The sequence below is a fragment of the Eptatretus burgeri genome, chromosome 13 (genome assembly GCF_056783735.1).
Source record: "Eptatretus burgeri isolate ZD-2024b chromosome 13, Ebu_testis_v1, whole genome shotgun sequence".
NCBI classification, from domain to species: Eukaryota; Metazoa; Chordata; class Myxini; order Myxiniformes; family Myxinidae; genus Eptatretus; species Eptatretus burgeri.
This window is the reverse complement of record NC_140973.1, coordinates 17,438,856-17,463,528: the sequence shown is the minus strand read 5'-3', so window position 1 is coordinate 17,463,528 and position 24,673 is coordinate 17,438,856. Positions and strand designations below refer to the sequence as shown.

The following is a 24,673-nucleotide window of genomic DNA, read 5'->3' as shown; positions in this document are numbered from 1 at the left end:
GGCGAGGCCTCTCCGGCGTGCCTCGCGCCTGCACATGTTGGCCACTCGACGCCACGGACCGAGTGTTCGGCGCTATCCCAGCGTGGATGGGGGGAGGGGGGGAACGTGGATGGCCGAAGTCGGGAGAGGGAAATGGCGGACGCTCCTTCCCGCCAGCGGGGTCTTGCAACTGCCCCACAAAAGACCCCGCTAGCAGCCACCAGGACGAGCGAGCCGGAAGACGAGAGCAACCACGAAGCAAGTATATCCACCGAGCAAGAGCATCCACCCAGCAAGAGCATCCACCCAGCAAGAGCATCTACCCAGCAAGAGCATCTACAAAACTGCTTTGCCCGTCTCCGACTTTTATATCCCGGAGCTCCGCCCTGTTGCTCCGCCCCGTTCTTTGCTCCACCCCCCTTCGAGGCGCTTTGAGAAAGGTCTCGAAGAAGGGAGTTCCTCCTCCCTGGCCGCGTCACACTGCGCATCCACCAATCGAGCGCCAGCTGCCCTCCCCTCGCTTCTCTCCCCTCACACCAAGCGCGGAGAAGAATGGCCTGAAAAGCCCACCGAGCGTCCTCGTTGGGTTTTATTTGAAATAAAAGATAGAGAAAGAAAAACGACCGACTCAAAGCGTCGCAGCCCGAATGAACCACATTTATTCCCTCTAAACAACGGGTTTGGGGCTAACTACACATGTACTAAAGAGATATCTCACCTACGGGACCTGAATGGTGGTTTGCGAATTTCCACAGCCGTAACAATATATATATATATATATATATATATATATATATATATATATATATATATATATATATATATATATATATATATATATATATACATATACACACACACACACAGTCATGTGCCACTTTACGACGGGGTTACGTTCTGAGAAACGCATCGTGAAGCGACGTTGTCGTTGTGCGAACATCATTTTTCTTTTTCATTTTCGTTTTCGAACATCGTTTTCGAACATCGTACTTACACAAACCTTGACACCTAAGCTATATGGTGTAGCCTATTGCTCCTCGGATACAAACCTGTACAGCATGTTATGTACTGAATACTGTCGGCCATTGTAACATACATCCAAGACACAGAAGACACGTGAGATTTATCTTTGTGCAGTTCATGACGGCCATCAGTGTTGTTAGCAGCAGCTTACAACCTAATCTCGCATCGATTATAGAAAGGTGAATAAATAGCGTTTGGATTTTATAAATCCGTAATCATTGCATCGATGTTATAATTTACAAATGAATAAACGAGCACCTGTCAATTGTGATATATTTTCGGAACAGTGCGATTGTTTTAACGACATAAAAAGCTTCACCAAAAATAAATTTGTGTTTTAATTGACGAACAACAACAATTTATTCGTGGAATTCTTCAATTCAAAGGTAATTTACTTGCTGGAAGGTAAACGTGGAAACATTGGTTCAGTTTGAAAGCCGATTTCCTTGAATCCCGATTTAGCACGATCCTGTTTTTTTAGCGATGACATTTCATGGACCTCAACGATCGCATTATAACAGGGCCACACTGTCGTTGTTTATTATCATTATGAGGTATTATGTTCTGTAGAGTGTACATAATTGTATGTGCTATTTATATACGAGGCTACATCACTCGGCGATAGGAATTTTTCAGCTACATATTTTTTTTCATTTGTTTTTTTTTTCAGAGCTGGTAGACCCGTCGTATATGCGATCCGTCGTTGCCCGGAACGTTGTTAAGCGGCACATGACTGTATATACATATATACATATATACATATATATATACATATATATATACATATATATACATACATATACATATACATACATACATATATATATATATATATATATATATATATATATATATATATATATATATATATATATATGTATATATATTAGTCAGGTTCCTTGTGTAATTTCGTTGGAAATTTTTGGAGTGCAGCAAACCTATAGATTTTTGAGAAGTTTAAAATCTATTTAAATAAAAAAATGATGTTCCACATTTTTTCAACTTCTGGAAAGGTCGTTTTGGGGTGAAAAACGCTTTTTTTGAATTCCAATTTTAAAAACTCAAACAATACAAAATAACCAACTGATGATGGATTACTGTTAAATGGCTGACAATGGATTTTATAAGACTAGTCCAGGGCCGTAGGTGACTGCCAGTATGTGCAGCCCTCTCTCGTCCCCCCCTCTCTCGTCCCCCCCTCTCTCATCCCCCCTCTCTCCCCCTTCCCTCTCTCCCCCTCACCTCTCTCTCTCCCCCTCCCTCTCTCCCCTTTCCCTCTCTCCCCCTCCCTTGCCCCCCTCTCCCCCCTCTCTCCCCCCTAGTCTCGCCCTTCCTCTCTCGCAGCTATTGGTCGACAGATAAATGGCCGTAATTTGGGAACCGCTCGTCCAATTAATATCAAACCTCGAAAAGGCACATCCGCGGGTCCCCAGCAATATTACTGGCAAGTTTCAATCAGATCAGACCGTCAATCGTGCAAAAAATAAATAAATAAATAAATAAATAAATAAATAAATAAATAAATAAACAAACAAACAAACAAACAAACAAACAAACAAACAAACAAACAAACATTAATTGTGATGTCATTCGTGACATCATAGCACCGTGTCTTGTCATTTGTCGACAGATAAATGGCCGTAACTTGGGAACCGCTTATCCGAATAATATCAAACCTCGAAAAGGCACATCCGCAGGTCCCCAGCAATATTCCTGGCAAGTTTCAATCAGATCGGACCGTCAATCATGCAAAAAAAAAAAAGAAGAAATAAATAAACAAACATTAATTGTGACATCATTCGTGATGTCATAGCACCGTGTCGTGTCATTGGTCGACAGATAAATGGCCGTAACTTGGGAACCGCTCGTCTGATTGACATCAAACCTCGAAAAGGCACATCTGCGGGTCCCCGGCAATATTCCTGGCAAGTTTCAATCAGATCGGACCGGCGGTCGTCGAGAAACGGTGGTCGCAGACAAACAGACGGACGGACAGACAGACAGACATTGCTGGAATTATAGATAGATAATAAAATGTTGCATTTTGACTGTCGGTTGCCATGGAAACAGCATTTTTGGAGTGGAATTGCCATTTTTTAATGTATCTTCTTCTTCTTCTTTCGGCTGCTCCTGTTCGGGGTCGCCACAGCGGATCATCCGTATGATCCGCATAGTGATTTGGCACATGTTTTACGCCGGATGCCCTTCCTGACGCAACCCTGGTCGCCTCTTACGACACAGGGATATGGTACACCTATTTTAACCGGGGTATACACCGGCCCAGTACACTGGTACTCATTTCGCTGACCTCGGAAGGATGACAGGCTGAGTCAACCCCCTGGTGTATTAATTCAGTGGCCCAACGGGGCTTGAACTCAGGACCTTTTGGATCCCAAGCCGCTGCCCTAACCACTGCGCCAACACCAGGCTCCATTTTTTTTAATGTATATATTTTTAAATTATATTTTCCATCGGATGACCCAAATAATTGTTAAATATAGTGACCATGACTAACTTACACTTAAGTATTATGATTTTTAAGTAATGGAACAGTTAGTTGCCATGGAAACGGCCCTCTGTGCAATGAAACATTGGTGTGTCTGTTGTTCAATATCAGGTTTCGGCACCTTCAGCAGTAAAACATTTGATTTTAAGTTTTTGTAGTTTCATGTATTGTAAGTGTGATCTTGTAGGGAACATAGGTGACGCCATGTTGCTACGCCATTCCATCACCTCAGGTTACGGTTGCTGGGCGTGGCATGACGTCGTGATGTGGCGTGGCGCGCGTCCAAGCACGTGCAGCACTATGACGTCATTTTCAGTTCGCTTCGTGTATTCTCGATTTATTCATGACAGTTTACTTCGGAGCTTCGTTTCATCATATTCGGTTTTCAACACCTTTCTTCCTTTTTTGGTAAGTTGTGATAGCCTTTGAGGTGTATGTACCTTTTTGTCATTTTATGTTCTTCTGTATGGGGTAGGATTATGGTTTGAATGGCCACGGGGTTGGAGGTTTTAATTGCGTTTCCTGTTAGGCTAGGAGTTGGAAGTCGGGCAGTCGTCATGTTATAGCTATGTGTTTATCCTTAGGTCATCTCTTCGAGCATGACCTAATAACATGGGTGTCGATGTCCTTCGATCCGTCCGTCCGTTCACAATGAAGTTGAAGCGGGAGATCTGGTCATTAGTATTCCTGATAGAGGTCGATGAGACATACACGATGGTATGACTTTCAAGGTCACCGAAGGTCAAGGTCAAGGTCACGAGGCCTTTGAAGTTGCGAAAATGACGAATTTCAAATTCTATCTCCTCCGCCATTTCTCAAGCGATCTTGAATTTGATTGTAGCATATGAATCTATGGGACAATATCTAAATTTGGTCAGGCCGGATTTTCGATATTCGCTTTCGTTTTCGTGTCACGTGACTTCAAAGTTGGCAAAAAAATGTGAAAATGTCAATTTTCAAAATCTATCTCCTCCTACATTTCTAAAGCGATCTTGAATTTGATTGTGGCATATTAATGTATGGGACAACATCTAAATTTGGTCAGGACGGATTTTTGAATTTCGCTTTCGTTTTCGCGTCACGTGACTTCAAAGTTTGCAAAAACTGCCCTACCTTCAGGAGGCTATATATTCTCTACTGGGCATGGTAAAAGTTAGTGAATTGTGTCATTGCATAGCAGCTGACCTTGTCTTTCATGTCCATTCGAAAGAATACCGATATCTTCGAATACGTACATGTCACGTGACTGAATTTTGCGAAAACTGCTTCATGTAGTTGGTAAAATGACGATTTTCAAAATCTATCTCCTCCTACATTTCTTAAGTTATCTTGAATTTTATTGTGGCATATGAATCTATGGGACAATAGAGATTTGGTCAGGCCGGATTTTCGATATTCGCTTTCGTTTTCGTGTCACGTGACTTCAAAGTTGGCCAAAAATCCCTCCTGACCCGAGAACACTACACCCTAGTAACAGGAACTCATGCTTGTAAAGGTCGTTCTCGTGCTTGGTATTCGTTAACTCTTGGTTTGTGACTCCTATTATAGAATCTGCCTGCCTGCCTGCCCGCGGCCCGCCTGCCTGCCCATAGCATAGCCTTTTAGGTACCACCACTCATAGCTGAATGTCCCCACCAAATCGGCAAATCGCCATAGGCCTCGGTCATAGAAGCTATCAGAATCGAAAAATATTGGATGGCATATCCTTATGTGTTTAATATACGTCAAAGTGCTGGAAAACAATAGAGAGATCTCCATTGTTTTCCAGCACTTTGATATATGGCATCCTTCTTTTGACACGAATATTGATCGGCAGCTGACACGCTGGGAAAGGTGCCCAGTCATATGAAGTTTTTACGGTGTTGTTGTGTTTTTGATATTCCCGGTGTTTAGCACTACTTCGTCAAATAATCGCCATGTGCGATTGCGATATTTCCGGTTTCCTTCCGCGTTTATCTTATGTCGTACACATATAAACATTATTTCTGCATATAGTGCACAGTCATCGGTTGTCTTAGTCATCGGTTGGTCCAGTGGAGTCCACTGGAATATTCTGAACTGAACGAACAGAACTGTGGATAGTAAGAGTGAGTAGTGTGGTCTCGTCAGTGTTGTTGTTGCACTTTTTATAAGAGATTGGAAAACAAAAAGGCTAGGCCTATGTATCTACCCATCAAATCCACTGACTGACTGGTTTGTGTCGTAGTTGTCTGTCTGCCATTTGCTACTGTACCTACCTACTCCACTACATAGAGTGATAGTGATTATACCACCTACTTCTACGGACTCTTGGCCATCTACCTACTGGACATTATTTGACGGACTCGTTGTTATTAGTGCAGAGGAGAGTATAGTATATAAATTTGGTGATTGGTGTCCAGTAGACAGCTTCAGCTGTGTGGTAAGTCAGGAAATAGACCCTATTCGGAACACCGCAACACTTTTATATTTTAACAGCTAGAAGGCTAGTTTTGGTTTTACCTTGTAGAGAATTATTTTTTTAGTACAGATCGCCAAGTTTCAGCAACTTTGAGCTCGTGATAGATGAGAAATTGACCAAAATTTAAGGCTGAAAATGTACTGCGCATGCTCAGATGTTCTGAATTCGGACGAGGAATAAGGTCTATAGCAGAGCTTTTCTTGCATTTGCTATTTCACTATTAATAAGGGTGGGCGGTTTGGTTATTTTTCTGTTCGGTTGGGATGATTTGCTCGATTCTTTGGTTAAGGTCAAACATCTCATCCCTCAAAATCGACCAATTCTACTGACTAGGACTAAGCAAACTTCTACAGAATGCATGTTAGACACTACAATAACTGAAAGTAAATGATGACGATAGATCAAATTAATCGGTAGGAAGGATGGGATGGTTAGGTAGGAAGGTAATGATGGACAACGTGATGCTCAAGTTCACAGTCAAACTCCTTCCTACTGCTGCAACTGGACTCTTGTACATGTACAAACACAATTTTTTAAAACATCCCCCGAACCAAAATCTTGGTTCAGAGTTTTCAAAACCTCGGTTTGGGTGTGCGAACTGAACTGAGTTTTTCAGTTAACCGCACACCCTTATTGACTACCTCCTGGTAGTCAGTCACTATGCAACTAACTAACTCTTGTGGATAGGCCAAGCAAGCATGCATTGAATTTCACAGTTAGTATGTATGTTATCGTATCTACAAGACATACAACACTTACACTTCTATTTAATGGCAGCAGCAGCAATCGGTGTGAATAGCTGAGGGCTTCTTGTGTTACCAATTATAAACTCATGTCATTTCCACATGATGGGAGTATCACTGTATATGCATCAAGTTATAGCATAACCAGCAAGTTTTATCTTTCCTTGAGCTGTAATTGACAGGAAACCGTGAGTAATTTCTCTCCCTCAGAAAGATAAAATTATGCTGGTTACATTGTTGAATGCCATAAGGGAATTGGTATGCTGATTCTGAGTGGTTCTGATTTCAGCTGTCAGTATGTTTTAGGTACGCGTCTTTCATGCTTATGGTAATAATTTTCTTTATCTCTTTCAGATCTTCCACTTGGCAGTCAACAGCCAGTGGGACTAACGTGCCTCTTCAAGGCGTACTTCGAAGAGATTCCACTTGAATTCTTCGATCTTTTTACACTATCCCCCAGTGGTTGACTCTGACCACTGGTCTTCTCTTCGACTCCCACTATCAGTGGTACTGACTGACCTGTCTGTGCCACCACACCTCTCCCAGTGCTTTCGTCTCCAACAACGTTCTGCTTGTTTGGAGTGCGTCCATCGAAGCCGTACTCTCTGGTGTGGCTGAATCCAAATATCCGTGAAAAATCCGTGGCTTCAGCCAAATATTCGTGAAAAACTGTTGAAAATCCGCGATAAGCCAGAGATATCAGTCATCAGTTGGTTCATTCGATACGAAGAACACTGGTGAAAAACCGCAGTGGGACGAGTGTTCAGTAACAAGTGTACTGGTGAGAAACCATTTCGGCACGACGAGGCTTCCGCACTGTATCATCGGCCGAGTGTCCAGTCACCAACTACTTTCGCTTTCGTTTTCATTTCGTAGACACTCACTCAGTCAAAAAAGGCTGCCAAAAAAAGCTCATAAACGCTTCAACAATTTGAAACGGTTCAAGATTGACAGTCGTGAATCTGTATGTGCGGATACTACAATTGAGAACGTGGTATTCGGTGATTCAGTATGTAGTACATCAGATGTTTGTGTTGACAGTACTACTACTACTACTGCTACTACTACTCCTACCACAACATCTACTATCAAAAGGATATCAAAGAAAGCTCGCAGTAAATGCTTGAGTAATTTGAAACAGTTCAAGATTGACAATTGTGAATCTGTATGTGCAGATACTACAATTAAGAACGCTGTACTCAGTGATTCAGTATGTAGTACCAATGTTTGTGTTGACAGTACTACTACTACTGCAACTTCTATAGTAGTACTGCAGTCACTTATGGTGAATGCAGTATTAGCGACCAGGTATGCGCTGAAGCAACTGATGTATCGTTAGAATGTGCGCCATCAACTAGTAATGATACTGGTAGTGTAGTAGATGTGACTAGCTGTGTAGTTGACAGGTTCATAGAGACAAGGTATTTTCAACCGCCAGATGTAGGACAACAACGTTTGCTCTGTAACAAGATCGCTATACGATTCTTCAAGGAACTTACTTACAGTGTTAGAAATGTTACACTCTCCAAACCTACATCTATTGCTCATATACAAGGTGATGGTAACTGTTTGTATCGTTCGATGTCGTATTGTGTGAGTGGTTCAGAAGGAAATTTTAGTCAAGTTCGCCAAGCACTGTTCTATCATTACATGTTCAGACTTGACTCGAGTAAAGTTTCTCCTCATTTACCTCCAAATGAGACTTATCATCAGCATTGCCAAAATGTTAACGCTGACAAAGTATGGGGAACTGATGTGGATATTTTGAGTTTGGCTGCACTTCTGAATGTCACAATCCATGTTTGTAGACCTGTGTACGGTGTTTCTGGTACGACTTGGCAGTGGAATACTTACAAAGCTGATACATTTGGCATTCCGTCAGATTTCCAATTTGCTTTGTACTTGCAGAATACCAATGGCAACCATTACGATGTTGTGATTTCTGTCACTATAGATGGAACTGAACAGAATCCGATGCAGGTTTACATGCCTCCAAACGCTGACTGGCAGAAGCGCACAGCTGCTCGACTCTGTCTGAACTTTGGACAAGTAGAAAGATACATGAACACTGGAGCACCTGTTGGAGAGAGTTTAATCTGTAAAGAAGCGTCATTGGATTTCTGTTCTGTCGTATCACTCGCCGTCACTGGCTGCTCCTCTGATGCTTCGATTCTACAGGAAAAGCTGGCTGCATTCATGATGAAACATTCTGCACACGTACAATATTTCCTGGACAAAACTGGTGAAAGTGTAGATGATTGCTGTTCGCAGTTGGGCAGGAAACCCTATGATCCTGACCCTGTTCACATACTTAGTATTACTGCGCTGGTAAAAACCGATGTAATGATTTTTACGCCGAATGTTGCTGGGATGTCTGGATCATGGAAAATGTTTCACGCTGGCGAATTTCTTGGTGATTATGCCACCAAAGAAAGATCTTGTCTCGATGTACAGAAGACTGAAAGTGGCTATCAGTTGGTCCGCAGTATGAATGTTGAAAAAATAGACTTTAGCGCAATCAGTGTTCCGAGCCTTGTAGCTAGGCATCGTGGCCATGCTGTTGGAAAGAAATGAAGGCCAATGATGATTATGGTAGCCGGAATACGTACTGGAGAGATTACAGATGTAAAACTCATGCCGATCAATCTGGAAGCAAGCTTTATTGGAAGCAGACAGGCAGCGCAAATTGAAGGTTCGAGCAGACCCCATATACGGCCCTAAATTGGCAGAGATTACGCGCCGATGTAAAGCCCAAGCCAGAGCAGACTGTCATCGTGCACCAAAGTTAAAGGACGTTGAAAAAGCCAAAGCGAGAACAGACACCCTCCGTGCACTAAAGTTGAAAGATACTGATCGACATAGTAAAGCCAAAGCTAGAACAGACACCCTCCGTGCACCAAAATTGAAAGATACTGATCGACGTAGTAAAGCCAAAGCCAAAACAGACACCCTCCGTGCACCAAAGTTGAAAGATACTGATCGACGTTGTAAAGCACAAGCTAGGAAAGATATCAATCATGCAGAACATCTAGCTTCTTGTAGTAAATGATACAAATCTACAGCGAGGTTAGATTCTATACGAAGTCCAATTTTGTGTCGTAATGATATGTTGTGCAAGAGAAATTATTACTCATGTGAAGGGAATCGGAAACGTAAGCGTGAAGTTGACTCCCGTTCCAAGAGCATTGACGCATCTTCTCCTGCTTTGTCGCAGATGGAAAAAGAGTCAAATTCGAAACGAAAACAGATGCGGTGCAATTATCTCAAAACAAATGTTCAGAGTGCTAAAAAGCGACTTGACTTTGGTGATGATTCGACTGGTGTTAAAACCTTCCGTGCTGCGACATCTGTAGGATCTGATTATGTCTGTTCAGCCTGTCATCAAACATGGTTTCGTAGATCCACTGTTGAAGTCAGTGAAAACATTCGGAAAACTGATATAGCCGCGTCTTCTCTAACAGGTCAAATTTCCGTGGATGGTAAAGAATGGCTATGTCATACGTGCTATTCGGCTTTACAAGCACGACGTGTGCCCACACTCTCCGTAGCTCAGAATGGGATGACTTTCCCTCAGGTTCCCGACATAGTGGCAAATCTTCGTCCTTTAGAAGAACGTCTTGTCAGTCCTCGCCAAGTGTTCATGACAATGCAGGAATTACCTCGAGGTGGTCGTGTATCAATGAGAGGGGACGTAGTCAATGTACCTGTTGATGTTGCACCAACTTTAAGACAATTGCCACGAAATCTCGAAGAATTCGATACTATTGCCGTGAAGCTGGAGAAACGCAAGCGTTACAAGACTGCAGTCTTTCATCAAACTGTTCGTCCAGTGACTGTTGCCAAAGCTGTTGAGCTATTGTGTGAAACTCCACTCTATGTGAAAGAAAATGTAAAATTAGATGCAGACTGGATTAACCACTTGAAGGACAAAGAGATAAATGAAAATACAGCTGCGTTTTATGAAAAATCGTCATCTATGTCCACTCACTGTCAGCAATCTAATGACATGCCATCCGACATAATTCACGCTCATGAGACTCAATCCGCGTCCTCACCGAAGGAACAAAAAAGTGATACGAGGAGCGACACTGATGAAGATGACAGTGAAAGCGATGGCTTTTCTGAGGTGGATGCCGCAGAAAATAACACTGGTACGTGTGATACCATGTTAGATTCTCACGATTATTCGGCTGAAACATTGGTCCTGGCTCCAGGCGAAGACAAAAAATCGTGTAGTCTCTATCAGGATAGCAATGCACAATACCTCGCATTTCCGACTATCTATGGTGGCCATCCACGTGCCGATAATCCCAAGAGAAGTGTCAGTTACAGTCAACGCTGTAAGTGGGAATGCCGTCACAAATTGGGAAAGATTGGAAAGTCTGTGCCAAATCTGTTCTTCAAAATGAAGAAGCTTCAGTTGAAACTAATAGCTAATCGTGTGGCCCTTGCTGTTCGTCGAGTGACTGGCAAGCACAGAGAAAAGATTACTGCAAAAAAAAAGAAGAAAAAAAAGAGGATAAAGGTGCGAAACTTGTCAAACTCGACGATGGCTTCAAGATTTTTAAATCCATTAGAAATTCACCACCATATCTTCAAAAAACGTAAACGTGACGTATTTGTTATGATCAGACAACTGGGCACTCCAACTTGGTTCTTTTCATTGTCAGCTGCTGACACCAGATGGACTGCGCTACTGAGAACTCTTGCCAAACAGCAGTGGAAGAAAGACTTGTCCGACGATGATATTGACAACCTTACATGGGAAGAACGTTCCAGTCTGGTGAAAAATGACCCCATTACATGTGCACTCTACTTTGAGAATCGATGCCGAGAATTTATCAAGATGGTGATTGGCGACAGTAGTCTGCTTGGGAAAGTTAACGATTTTTTCTATGGAGTGGAATTCCAGCAACGAGGTTCACCACACATTCATGGCTTGTTCTGGGCAGCTGGTGCACCAACTATAGAAACTCACCCGGAGGAAGAAGTATGTGATTATATTGACGGTTTTATTTCCTGTAGTCGTAATGTACCTGACAGCGATGCGCATTATCTCGAAATGCAGCGTCATCGCCACTCTAAAACTTGCCGCAAGAAAGAGAAAGCCATTTGTCGCTTCAATTATCCTCTTCCACTGATGAGGAAGACATGTATCTTGGACAAACTGATGAATATGACACGACTCAGATTGCCATGCATAAGGCAAATTTTGCGAAGATTGAGAAAAAATTAGGACGTCTATGGGAAAAGGAAAGCAATATTACGTTTGATGAATTCCTCACAGACCTCAACATGAATGAAGATGATTATATCCTGGCAATTAGATCGTCCTTAAAGAGAAAAACAACATTTCTGAGGCGTGCACCAGATGAAATCAGAATTAATGCGTACATGAAAAAGCTGCTTGGTACATGGAAGCTAATCATGATATTCAGTACGTGCTTGATGCCTATGCTTGTGCTGTGTATATTTTAGCGTACATTGCCAAATCACAACGTGGCATGAGTGCTTTGTTAGATGCAGCAGTGAAAGAAGCACGTTCAAATACGTCCACCATTCGTGAACAAGTACGACACATCGGTAATAAGTTATTGAATGCTGCCGAAATCGGTGCCCAAGAGGCTGCTTATCTTGTGCTTGGTTTGCCGTTGACTAAATTGAGTAGAAAAGTAACTTTTGTCAATACAGCACCTATTGAAGAACGTACTTTTCTTCTAAAATCAGCAGACAACATCGATTCACTGGATGACTATTCCACAGACATCGGGCAAAGATCTGTTCTCGATCGAGACTTGGAAAGGCCGGAAGAACTTGAAGACATATACCTGGCAGATTGGGTTTCAAAGCTTCGGATGGAGAAATATTCCAAGCCCAAAGTTTCGGTGACACGTGTTCATGAAGAAGATGATGATTTCGCTGATGATGATGATATTAGAGAGTCGTTACAAGAACGTCCAGAAGAGCAACATAATGAAAATTGGCGGCGTCACTTACCGATGAAGTTACCTGATAGTGATACGGCTCATTTGAAAAAGAACCCAGAGGTGATCAGGTCCATTGGCTATAGTAAGGACGTCGATTCTGAAAAACACTTTCACGAGAAGTTGATGCTGTATTCACCTTGGCGTTAGGACGATGACTTGAAGTCGGATCGTTCATATGAGAAGCGATTCGAAGATATCAAATGTGATATCAGGCAGAAAATGAATGAGTACGATCAACTCCGTTGTATTTTGGAGGCTGTCCAAGAACTAGCTAAAGAAGAACTCGAAGACCAGTTGAACGGAATCGAGCCGAACATAGAAAATGAAGAGGCTGTGGACGCCGATGAAGGACCGGCTATCAGCGGTGATTACGCCCTGTATCTTCCAGAACGTAGAAGCCAAGAACATTATGACATTGGAATAGAGTTAAATTGTAAGATTGCTGGACAAGATGCTGAAATAAGAGTACACCGAATACCAGATGGTGACTTTTACGCTGGTGTGAGGTTGCTGAATCAGCAGCAACGAGAGTTTTTTTTTTTTTACACACATCTTACAGAGCACTCGTGATCAGTCTGATCCCTATAGCGTATTTTTGTCAGGCGGTGCTGGTGCTGGAAAATCTCGCGTCGTAAACATGCTGTACCAAGCGTTACCCTCCCTTACCTCAAATGGCCACACTGCTGATTCCACACGTGATAAAGCTGAATGTCTAAACTCGGTGTTTGCAGCTAAATCTTGTGTCCTAAACCCATCACTATCTCTACCCACTTTACCCAGTCGCACCCAACTGTCCCTGGATTCTGTATCCTTTTCTCCTGACAAGGTGGAGAGCTTGCTTTCAAACCTCGAGTGAGATTCTGCAACCGGTCCAGACGGCATCAGCCCACGTGTCCTCAAAGCCTATTCTTCTGCTCTTGCTCACCCTCTCTCTGTTCTATTCACCCTCACTTTTGCCCAAGGTCATCTGCCATCTGCTTGGAAATCTGCTAACATCACTGCCCTGCATAAAAAAGGTGCAAAAACAGATCCCTGTAATTACAGACCAATCAGCCTTCTCCCAATCATCAGCAAGGTTATGGAATCCATCATTGCTTCAGACATGAAATCCTTCCTCTTCTCCAATGGCTTGATTTCCAATCATCAATTTGGTTTCAGACAAGGTCACTCTACCCTGGATATGCTGCTTCTGTTCTCCCATCAATGGATGGAGGTCCTCAATGCCAGACAGGAAATCCGAGCCGTATCCCTGGACATATCACGTGCTTTTGACACAGTCTGGCACCCTGCCCTACTCACCAAACTCTCTTCCCATGGTATTCAAGGCCATCTCCACTCATGGCTCGCAGACTTCCTCTCCTGTCGCAGTCAACGTGTGGCCCTAAATGGAGTTCTTTCATCCCCTCTTCCTGTGCAGGCTGGAGTTCCTCAAGGTAGCGTTCTGGGCCCTGTTCTTTTTCTGGTTTTCATCAATGATCTCTCCGACTCTCTGGAAAATCCTCTATTTCTCTTTGCCGACGACTCCACCCTCTGCCGTACCATCTGTCATCCCTCAGACCGGCAAGCAGCAGCTTCTTCGCTCACTGCAGATCTGGATAAAATCACAAACTGGTCCAACACGTGGAACATGTCTTTCAATCCAGACAAATCTCACACTCTCACTATGTCTCTTCGAAAGGACCGTTTACAAAACCCCCCCATCCACTTTCTCAACAATCCTCTGGAAGAAGTCTTTTCTTTCAAGCTTCTGGGTCTCACTATCTGCCATGACCTTTCCTGGGAAAGTCACATTTCCAACCTCGCCTCAAAAGCCAGTCGCCGACTGGGAATCCTCCGTCGTGCAAAGTCCTTCCTCGGCCCTCTTGAGCTCCTGACCACTTACAAAGCTTTTGTCCGTAGCCTGATGGAGTACTGCTCTCCCCTCTGGGCTGGTGCTCCTGCCTCCTACCTTTCTCGGCTTCACGCTGTCGAAACCAGGGCATTTAAGATGATCGGCATCTCCCGCAATGAAGCTGAGTCTTTGGGCCTCTCACTCAATCACCGCAGGTTGGTCGGTGGTCTTTCTGTCTTCTACCGACTCCTCTCCAGCCTTGCCCCCCCTGCTCTCTCTGCGATTTGTCCCCACCACATTTCCACAGGGCGCTCAAGGTCCGTCAACAACCCCCTTCTGGTAAAACTACCAAAATCACGAATCACTGCTCATCTTCACTGTTTCATTCTTCTTTTTTCCCACCTTTGGAATAAACTTCCTCACTCTATTCTTTCCCATTCTTCCCTCCAGGCTTTCAAAACAGCTGTTCACCACCACCTCTTATCTTCCCCCATCCAAATCCTCGATCTTTTCTACCCCCGATAATCCACCCAAGCGCACTTCCTTCAATTCCCCTGCTTTCCTTCCTGAAAGTCCCTGTAATGTCCATCTTCTCTTCGCCATGTTCCCCGTCCCATCCCCATCCCTCTCCCTTCCACAGTTCACCTAATGTGTCTGTTCCCCACTGTTTTGTCCCTTCCACTCCCGCCCCTCTTGTCTCATGCCTCCTTGCTGTGAGTTGTGTGTTAGCTCTCATACGAGCCTCGACCAAGGTATACAAAAAATAAAAAATAAAAAAAGACAGAGAACTGAATAGACAACCTGGAGAAGATCAGGATTGTGTAAAAATTCTTCTGTGTGCACCAACTGGAAAAGCGGCGTTCAACATTCAGGGACAGACGATCCATTCGGCATTACACATCAAACTGAACCAGTCGCTCAATGTAGATCATCAAAAACTCAGTGACAGTGAATTGAATACACTGCGTTCCAAATATCGTGAGTTATCTGTTGTAATAATCGATGTAATAATGGTTGGATGTAATCGATGTAATAATGGTCTCGATGGTTGGAAACCAGATGATGGCTGTTGTTGATGACAGATTAAAACAGATACATGGAACCAATGTACCATTTGGCGGCTACTGTATGATATTTGTTGGCGATATGTTTCAGTTGAAGCCAGTATTCGACGACTGGGCGTTTGAGTTCCTAAAAAACGGTCCTGTGGCTCTCGACCCAAATATCTGGCGTGACAATGTGAAACTGTTCGAACTTCGCACGATAATGTGACAGAAGGACGATAAGGAATATGCAGAGCTAATGAACCGCATGCGTGAAGGTAACCACACTGCACATGATATCGCACTTCTCAGTACTCGCTTAATCGAACCTGGTGAGTGTATCAATGTACCTCATATATGTTGTCTCAATGACAGTGTCAATGAGCATAACCAGACTCTTTTTGATAACGCCGTGAAAGCTGGTGCTGAACATGCTCGGGTTGTTGCTCAGAATGTATCTCTGCAGTGTGATGCTGTTGGTGAGAGGAACTTACGGTTTTCTTCGTAGTAAGAAAGCTTTGGACACGTGTGCCGCCCTTGAACCCAGAGTTCCGTTGGTTGTCGATCAAGAATACGAGATATGTCAACATGTTCGTAGACGATGGTCTTATGAATGGTTCCTCCTGTGTAGTGAAGAAACTAGAGTAAATATGCGACAAATCGAAAGCGAGAAACATGCCAGACCTTGTGTGGGTAGACTTTCGGAATCCTCGTGTTGGGATTAAGCAAAAATGTGACTTCAGAAGTTACTACAAGAAAGGCATAAATCGTTCCTGGGTACCAATATTCGCCGTTCAAAGAGACTTCACCGATAGATCCATGCGACTAGCATGTATACAGATTCCTTTACGTCAGTCGGCTGCCAAAACTGTCCACAAATGCCAAGGTGAATCCAAACCTGAAGCTGTTGTCGATCACACGTACAAAGGCCACTCTCAGCCTCATTCTCATTATGTTGCCTTTAGCCATGTTACAAAAATAGATGGCTTGCACATTCTGAAATATGCACAGAAAACAAAAGGTAAAAGATGGACAGCTCGTGTATGAAAACACTGCCACTGCAGACAGAAGCTTTATCAAAGTAGACAAGAAAGTAACTGCAGAAATGGAGCGATTGAGGAAGCCGGAAAATAGGATGAACCTCTGTTATGTGCCTCTGTATTCACACCAGCAGGGAATATATTGTTGCGGATTCGCGCCCGCCGGCGTGCGAGCGGCCACGTAACTCGAATCGCGGCACGTCGCCCACCGGACGGACAATCCCGTCGTGACCCTCTCGGACTAACGCCGGGAACTAGTCACGGGTGGGCCTTTCGGCCTCACCACGATCGTGCCAATCGGCCCCCCGCGTGGGATAGGGTTGTTCGCCAAATTCGACCTACCTAAGTACCCACACGGAGGGTAGACCGGGCGATCGCATCTCGCCGCAGGTCGACTTCGGACACGGGCCACTTTAAGCGACCCGTTCCGTACTATCGGGATAACGGAGCGGTGTTATCGTCAACCTCGACGGTTCGATTAATTATTGGGCGTATTTAGCCCACGACCAACCCTTTACGTGAAGTAAGATGGAGATTCAATAAAAGAAAAGACGAAGCGAAACGGGAGAAACAGTTCAACATAAAGCACATTTATTCCGCGGCAAACGGAAAGCACACATATACAATCATGCACCAAAAGCAAATGTAAAAGTAACACGACAATTCTGCACAAAAAGCAAATGTAACAAAAGAGACACAATGCAGATCTACTACCGACTACCGAGCACACGGCAACACTTATACAGTTTTACTTCACAGACGGCGCCGACAACACATATACTCCAAAGCAAAAGAAAAAGGAGCCACCCTCATCGACAAGGGGGCAGACGGGCCTGGGGCCGAGACCACGTCGAGCCTACCCGTCTGGTGATGAGCCGCAAAATGGCGGCGGCGCCCCGACTCCGCGGGCCTCGCTGGCACTGCCTGGAATGGGGTGGGAACGGGGCCCCCTTCTCACACTATCTCAGCGCGGGGGGAAACAGGAGGGGGTTGTTGATGCTCGGGGGAATGAGGATATCTGGCTGGCTTGGGTCCCGCGACGAGCGACTCCACTGCGACCTCGGTCGCGTTATCGGCCTCCCCTCTCCGCAGCTCCCCGACTCTGACACGAGCGCAGACCTCCACAAAGATCCTTGGCTTCTCCAGCCTCCCCGGACCCCGACAGACACTCTCTCGACTGATTTCGCCGCCGCCACAACTCTCCAACTCTTTCCTCTTCTCAACTCCCTCCAACTGCCCTGATTCGCTCCGCGCTCGGCGCTTTATAGTGCGACAGGAGAAATCATATGCAGATTTTTGGATCAGGAACGGCTCGGGGGCGGAGCCACGCTCCCCATTGGACAGAGGAAAAGTGGGCGTGAATCATTCTTGATCCGCGAATCTGCATATAGCGATTATACTCCGACGCGCCTGGAGGTGGGGCCAAATCGCCCCACGCTCGCTGATAGGACGGAACAGAAGTGGGCGTGAATCATTCTTGATCCGATTTCTCGGAAAGGCTGGTGTTTTTGCACCCGCTGCTCGGTGCGCGCCCTGTATGAGTCCAGGATCGGTGCCCACAAGCGGCGCGGGAATGGCGGTGATGCGATGGTTGCGAGAGCGAGATGTGACGGTAAGGGTCGTGGCTGTTGGCGTTGTTGTTATTGTGAAGCGGCGTTGCGGTTGGTGGTTGTTGTGTGATGGCTGTTGAGACGTGGTTGGTGGTGGTTGTGGTGGTAGTAATGGCGGCTGGTCCAAAATAAAGATAGTAAAAGAAAAACGGCTATCTAAAAGGGTCGCAGCCCGAATGAATAACATTTATTCCCTCTAAACAACGGGTTTGGGCTAACTACACATATACTTACAGAGATATCTCACCTACGGGACCTGAATGGTGGTTTGCGAATTTCGTCAACCACAACAATATGTTGTCTTCCACAATACACGCTCTCTACATGGTCATTACGATGATTTGTCATCCGATCTGAACTTTCTCGCTGCAGATATTATTTGTTGTGCAGAGACAAGACTAATCGCTACTGATAATGATCATGCGTACTCCATATCTGGATTTAACATGGTGAGGTTTGATCAGTCAACCACATTTAGTCCGCAGTGCCGACCACCACATGGTTTAGTCCTGTATACCAAGAACGATATTTGTGTTATGTCCACTGGCCATTTGTGCACACCTGACTATGATTGGTTTCACGCGAAAATACGGTGCAGTCTGGGTACATTGCAGCTAGTCTGTCTCTATGTTCGCCGAAAGTGACGTTGGCGCAATTCTGTGCTAAAGCCCTGTCAGAAATTATGTCGCGTATCAGTGTCACTGATCCCATCGTCATCGTGGATGACTTCAACGACTTAGCTAATTCAGCTCTTGTTACAAATGTCCTGAAGGCATGTGGCCTCCTTCAGCTGATCCATCAGGCTCCCACTGTTTACGGTTCGTGTTTGGATGTGATACTCACTGATATACCATCTGATCAATCATCATCTGGAGTAATTGACGTATGCTGGAGCGACCATCGAATAGCATGGTGTAATCTTCTACAACTCCCACTGTAATATTGTAGATTCCTTATTACAAAACAAATCGATACCTTCGTACGATTTTTGTCTTCACTATGCTGAAAACGCTTGCGATTTCGGCATAGTGAAGACAAAAATCGCACGAAGGTATCGAAATAGTAAGCTACAGTAATACCACCTAGTAATTAAGGACAAAATTGTGTGGTCGCAATTGTCTGAACTCATCAATAACGCAACGTGCTTCACACAAATTTACAACTGTTTCAGACGATCAGCAAGGTCTCGCAGCATGGATACCTCCGACATTCAGTACTAGAAATAGGAAACCGCTATCCTCATTATGGAAATAATTTCCTATTATTGATTATTGTAAAAATAGTACAAATACCGTTTTGTTCTAATATGTTACCTTGAAGACCTGGACTATTACTAAAAACTTTATTCGCCAGAACGTCGTCGGGAGCGATAACAACTAGCCATGGAGCGCCATATCCCTACTTATGTACTGACATTCATATCAGAAGAGGTAGCGTACATAGCATACTATTTCATGAACAATCAGTCTACTTAACACATGCAATTCTCACTTGAATATACTTTGAGTCCGTGGCCCAAGCCTCTTCGATAAAAAAGCCACGTGGCATTAAAAAACTTCAATATTGCAGAATTTAAATCCCAACTCGACAAGAACCTCAGCACAGTTGTTACAACAATATACTAAATTAAGTATCGAACATATATTTTACCTGTACACCTGAGCAGGGTCAAGTTGCTATGAACGGAAGCTCATTATTCAGAATAATAATGAGCTTCTGGAATGAACTAAAGTGATGCGCGATTGTTGCCAAACGACGCGACCGTTACTATATTCTAGGCTCGCCCATCGTAATCACATGTATATATTGTTCATCTGCGTTGAATAGTGACTGAAACATTGTCGAGTATCAAAACATCTGTATGAGCTTGCATCGTCGTGTTAGTTTATCAGTTTATGATCTTTTCAGTGAATAAATTCCAATCTAATCTACACTTCGTCTGTGGATTGAACTTTCTGATGCTTGATCAGTCGACCATATCTAGTCCCCAATGCCGAACACCACCTGATTTTATCATGTGTACATAACTGTTCCCTACACAAGCAATTGCCGTACCTCAGAATATGAGTTGCTCCATGCCGAGGATATGTTGCAGCATAGCTTATTTGTCAACGAAAATTCAGTGCGAAAGCCCAAACAGATTTTATCTCGTGTATCAATGAGATGTAACCGTACCTGACATTAATATCGATTTCATTTGTTATTACGTGGAAGCACGTATCTTTGACAGTCAAAACTGAAAATATGTAATGCTCGAATATCGAACAGTCGAATAGATGTGCTAAATGCGCAATCCACATAAAATGTTTTTTGCAATTAGTGTAGTTTCTTGCAGAGATGACCATCACTCCCGCACGGGTGTATTTTTATTTTTCTATTATTTCGGGTTGATCTTTAAATATGTCCTTATGTGCTGGTTCGTGCTTTCATTTATCCGGAAAGAAAGTCACCATCAATGTAATCAATCACTGACATATTTTGTTCCATTAGATTAACTGCTGTATAATAGGATAGGATTAGGTTAGCTTTGTGCTCGGGGGTTGGAATTACAGAGAGTCTATTTGGAGTTTCTATTTAGTTTACTGGCATGTAGTTAGCGTGTATTGTTGATTTCCCACTCATTTCTGCTTTTATTTTATTCAGGTAATTTTACGTCTTAGTAGCGGTTTTTATTTTGGATTCTAATAAAGTTCTATCATTGCGACATTTACCCACATAAGATTAGGTCAATAAATTAGTCAAAGAAAATAAGGATGTTGTTTTTCTCATCTGCTTGCTTTTTATGGTGATGAATGTTATTTGTGCCCTTGATATGGCCCTAGACATAGGCACAGCCTGAGTTTTATAGGCTGTATCACCTATGATAGATTTGACATTCATGAGCTGACGATTTATTTTTTATATTTGCAGGACCAACAACATGATGGATGACGTACCACTGAGTGGCAAGAATTCATGCCAGACGAAAGGATCAACGAATTGGACAAAGTGTCCTATGCCAAGATAATTCTTCCCTGAAAGGGTTCTTGGTGTTGCAACCAAAAGTTGAGTCGTTCTGCCGTTTGATAGAGACAATACAGGAGCGAGCCACTTTACAGGATGGTGATTATGTACAGATTCATAAACGACTTGAGGGGATGTCAGCAGAACTGTTGCAAAAGGAGAAGGCTGTCTGGCACCGAACATGCTATTCCAACACAACTAACAAGGACCAAATTCGTTGTGCCAGGGTTCGTTATGATCAGGCACTATCATCAGGGTCGCATATCGCCAAAGGGCCAGGTCGAAAGAGAAAAATGCCCGAAGTATGTCTGGAGTCGTCAAGCTCCTCCACACCACTCGGTCATCCACAGACCCCTATGACAAGGCTTTGTGCTTCTTTTGCCAGAGGACTGATGGTCAACCTATTTACCTTGTACGGAGTTACAGTGCGGGCAAATCGCTGAGAGAAGCTGTTGATGTTGCTCAGAACCCTGTTTTTATTACTCGATTGAACACTGCTATAGCGCCAAGTGATGCACATGCAATTGACGTTATGTACCACAGGTCTTGCTGGACGAAACGTCTTCCATGTCTTGCGAGATCATGACACCAAAGGAGAGAAGGATAAAGCAGCAATGACACAAGTTGTGAGTTTAATTGAACTGATCAACTTGGTAGATGTCCTAACCAAGCAGCAAACTCAACTCCGTATGGAGGACATCGAGACAAAAGGGGTCTCCAATTTGAGGCGAATAACCATGAGGAAGCCGATACGTTGATGATCCAGCAAGCAATAGCTGCATCACAGTAACACACAGGAGATATTGAGCTAACAATATTCTCACCTGATATGGATGTTCTGCTTCTTGCCAAAGCAAACTATCATCTCCTGCCAAGACACACACCTATCTCAATGGCATCTGGCATTGTCAAAATTGAGCCAATCTGGAAGGCCCGAGGTGAGGAGAGAGCCCATGCATTGCCAGCCTTCCACGCATTCACAGGTGCCGATAATACTGGACGGTTCGCTCGACTTGTTAAGGCAAAGTGGTTCCAGTGCTACTTGAAGGCTGATGACGACATGGTAGATGCCTTTGCTATGCTCTGTAAGGATGCTGAACTGTCAGAGGACCTATACACAACTTTAGGAAGATTTGTCTGTTCAGGTTATTGTCCAAGTGGTGTCAATATTTCCAGCATCCGTGAACTTCGGTGGCCTCTCTTCTGTAAGAAGATGGCTGAGAATGACAAGTTACCACCAACTGTCGGTGCTCTGAGGCAGCATATCATGCGGGTACATATCCAGGCATACGTTTGGGGTCAAGCAGCAATTTCTCAGCAAACATTTTTTGATCCATTAAAGAATGTCTTCCACAAGGACACGAGTGGTCAACTCAAACCGACAACAGACATTCTCCATGCACCAAAGGTAATTATCGAGATAAGGTGCCAGTGCAAGACAGAATGTTCATCAGGGGTGCAAATTAACATTTTTATCCACCGGCCAGCAGGGCCGGTGACTAGAAAAAGTTACCGGCCCAGCAGAATTTATACTAGCCCGATAAAATAAAGACAAAAGTCACAAATTTGATATCAAACACTTTTAATATACTCACATGAGTGAGTTTGATGAGTGAGGTTGGATGGATGAGTGAGTTTGATGAGTGAGGTTGGTTGGATGAGTGAGTTTGATGAGTGAGGTTGGTTGGATGAGTGAGGTTGATGAGTGAGGTTGGTTGGATGAGTGAGTGTGATGAGTGAGGTTGGTTGGATGAGTGAGTTTGATGATTGAGTTTGATGAGTGAGGTTGGTTGGATGAGTGAGTTTGATGAGTGACGTTGGTTGGATGAGTGAGGTTGGTTGGATGAGTGAGTTTGATGAGTGAGGTTGGTTGGACGAGTGAGTTTGATGGATGAGGTTGGGTGGATGAGAGAATTTGATGACGGAGGTTTGCAGAATGAGTGAGTTGGGGGGGGGGGGTTGGGTGGATGAGTGAGTTTGGTGGAGGAGGTTGAGTGGATGAGTGAGTTGGATGGATGGATGAGTGAGTTTGATGAGTGGGGGGGGGGTGGGGGAATGATGCAGGGAGGAGGAGGTTGTGGGTGATGGGGGGGGAACCTTTTTTGTGTGGGTGATGGGGGGCAGGGGGGTTGTGAGTAGTGCTGGGGGGGCATTTTTGTGGGTTGTGGGGGTGGTTGTGGGTGATGGACAATGGTGGGGGTACTACTCGTCCACCCAACATCACATATAAACTCACTCATCCACCTCACTCACTTATCCACCTAACCTCACCCATCAAACTCACTCATTCACCCAACCTCACTCAAACTCACTCATTCACCCAAAAGCCTCATCAAACTCACTCATTCACCTAAACTCACTCATTCACCCAAATTCACTCATTTAACCAACCTGGGCATGAGAAAATGCATCCAAACCGCGCCAAACCGTCAAATCTCGTGCAATCACGCGTGATTTGGAAAGAGATGAAAACACAAAATGGCCGCCGCAGAATTACCAGTGATTTCTATGGATTTCTGCAGACAAAAACAGTAGTTCTCGTTGAGAAAAGTAGTAGAGAAGCTAGTACAAATTGTACAAAATAGCAGGAATCACCGGTGATTCGCCAGCCGGGCAGGTAAGGCAGTATTGTGTACCCACCCAGCACAAAAGTTAGGCGCCATTGGCGACCGTTAATTTGCACCCCTGTTCATCACAGAGATGTTCCTGCAGGGCCAAGAACTTAACATGCACTGATCTTTGTATGTGCAGCACTTCGTGTGAGAATGACGAGGATTCAAACATTGAATGGCATGACCATGATAGTGATGATGACGATGGCAATGATGAATGTCATTAGAGACAGTGATGCCAATTGGCTACAAACTCATATTTGACATCAAGTACATTTCACTGATCACCATATTCATGTGTTACTTGTTTCAAGATTTGAAAGCAATACATTAAATAAACGGTAATTTGACAAAATGATCGCCGTTTCCATGGCAACCATTGCTCAATATACAGATATATGTATTATATATTAAGAACTGTCCTCGAGTTAACAATTATGCATCATCAGTTGCTTGCTTGTGATTAATTTTGAATTTTCAGAGCTGAAATTAAAAAAAAAGGGTTTTTACCCCAAAACGACCTATTTGACCACATTGTATGCATTGAAAAAATGTGAAACATGGATTTTCTGTTTTGGTATTGTTTCAGCTTTCCAAAAATGTTGGGGTTAGCTACTCTCCAAGAAATTCCAACGAACGTCAAATTATAGGCACAAAGAACCTGACTATATACATGCGAGGCAACCCGTGAACCCGTTGTGACAGCGGTTGATGAAAAAATCATTTCAAAAAACAAACAAAAGACAGCTCCAGCGAACTATACCACTGAGGTTGTTTGCATTGATCAAATTCTCCCGAAGAGTACGTCACTGAATCGGGAATTCATTTTTTAATATTTTTTTCGTGGCCCGATTTG

General features: G+C 43.9%; 1 protein-coding gene across 4 annotated transcripts; it reads left to right on the top strand.

The window, feature by feature from the left end:
* The first annotated feature begins 1,275 nt into the window (after positions 1-1,275).
* LOC147013956 (uncharacterized) lies at positions 1,276-24,172 on the top strand. 4 transcript variants are annotated; one of them, XR_015050583.1, is made up of 5 exons: positions 1,276-1,388; positions 3,741-3,916; positions 7,046-7,472; positions 21,113-22,613; positions 23,957-24,172. XR_015050583.1 is itself a non-coding variant. In XM_085851385.1 (3 exons), exon 3 carries the CDS (start codon positions 8,273-8,275, stop codon positions 9,263-9,265), a length of 993 nt encoding a protein of 330 aa, XP_085707511.1. In that variant the 5' UTR covers positions 1,276-1,388; positions 3,741-3,916; positions 7,046-8,272; the 3' UTR covers positions 9,266-9,484. The 4 variants fall into 4 exon arrangements, 1 of the variants encoding a protein (XP_085707511.1); XR_015050582.1 differs by lacking the exon at positions 23,957-24,172 and having other exon boundaries at positions 21,113-23,194; XR_015050584.1 differs by lacking the exons at positions 7,046-7,472; positions 23,957-24,172 and having other exon boundaries at positions 21,113-23,194.
* The last annotated feature ends 501 nt before the right edge of the window (positions 24,173-24,673 follow it).

Bases quoted from the DNA above. Each gene is read 5' to 3' on its own strand.
- LOC147013956 (XM_085851385.1), top strand. From the start codon at position 8,273: ATGTCGTATTGTGTGAGTGGTTCAGAAGGAAATTTTAGTCAAGTTCGC.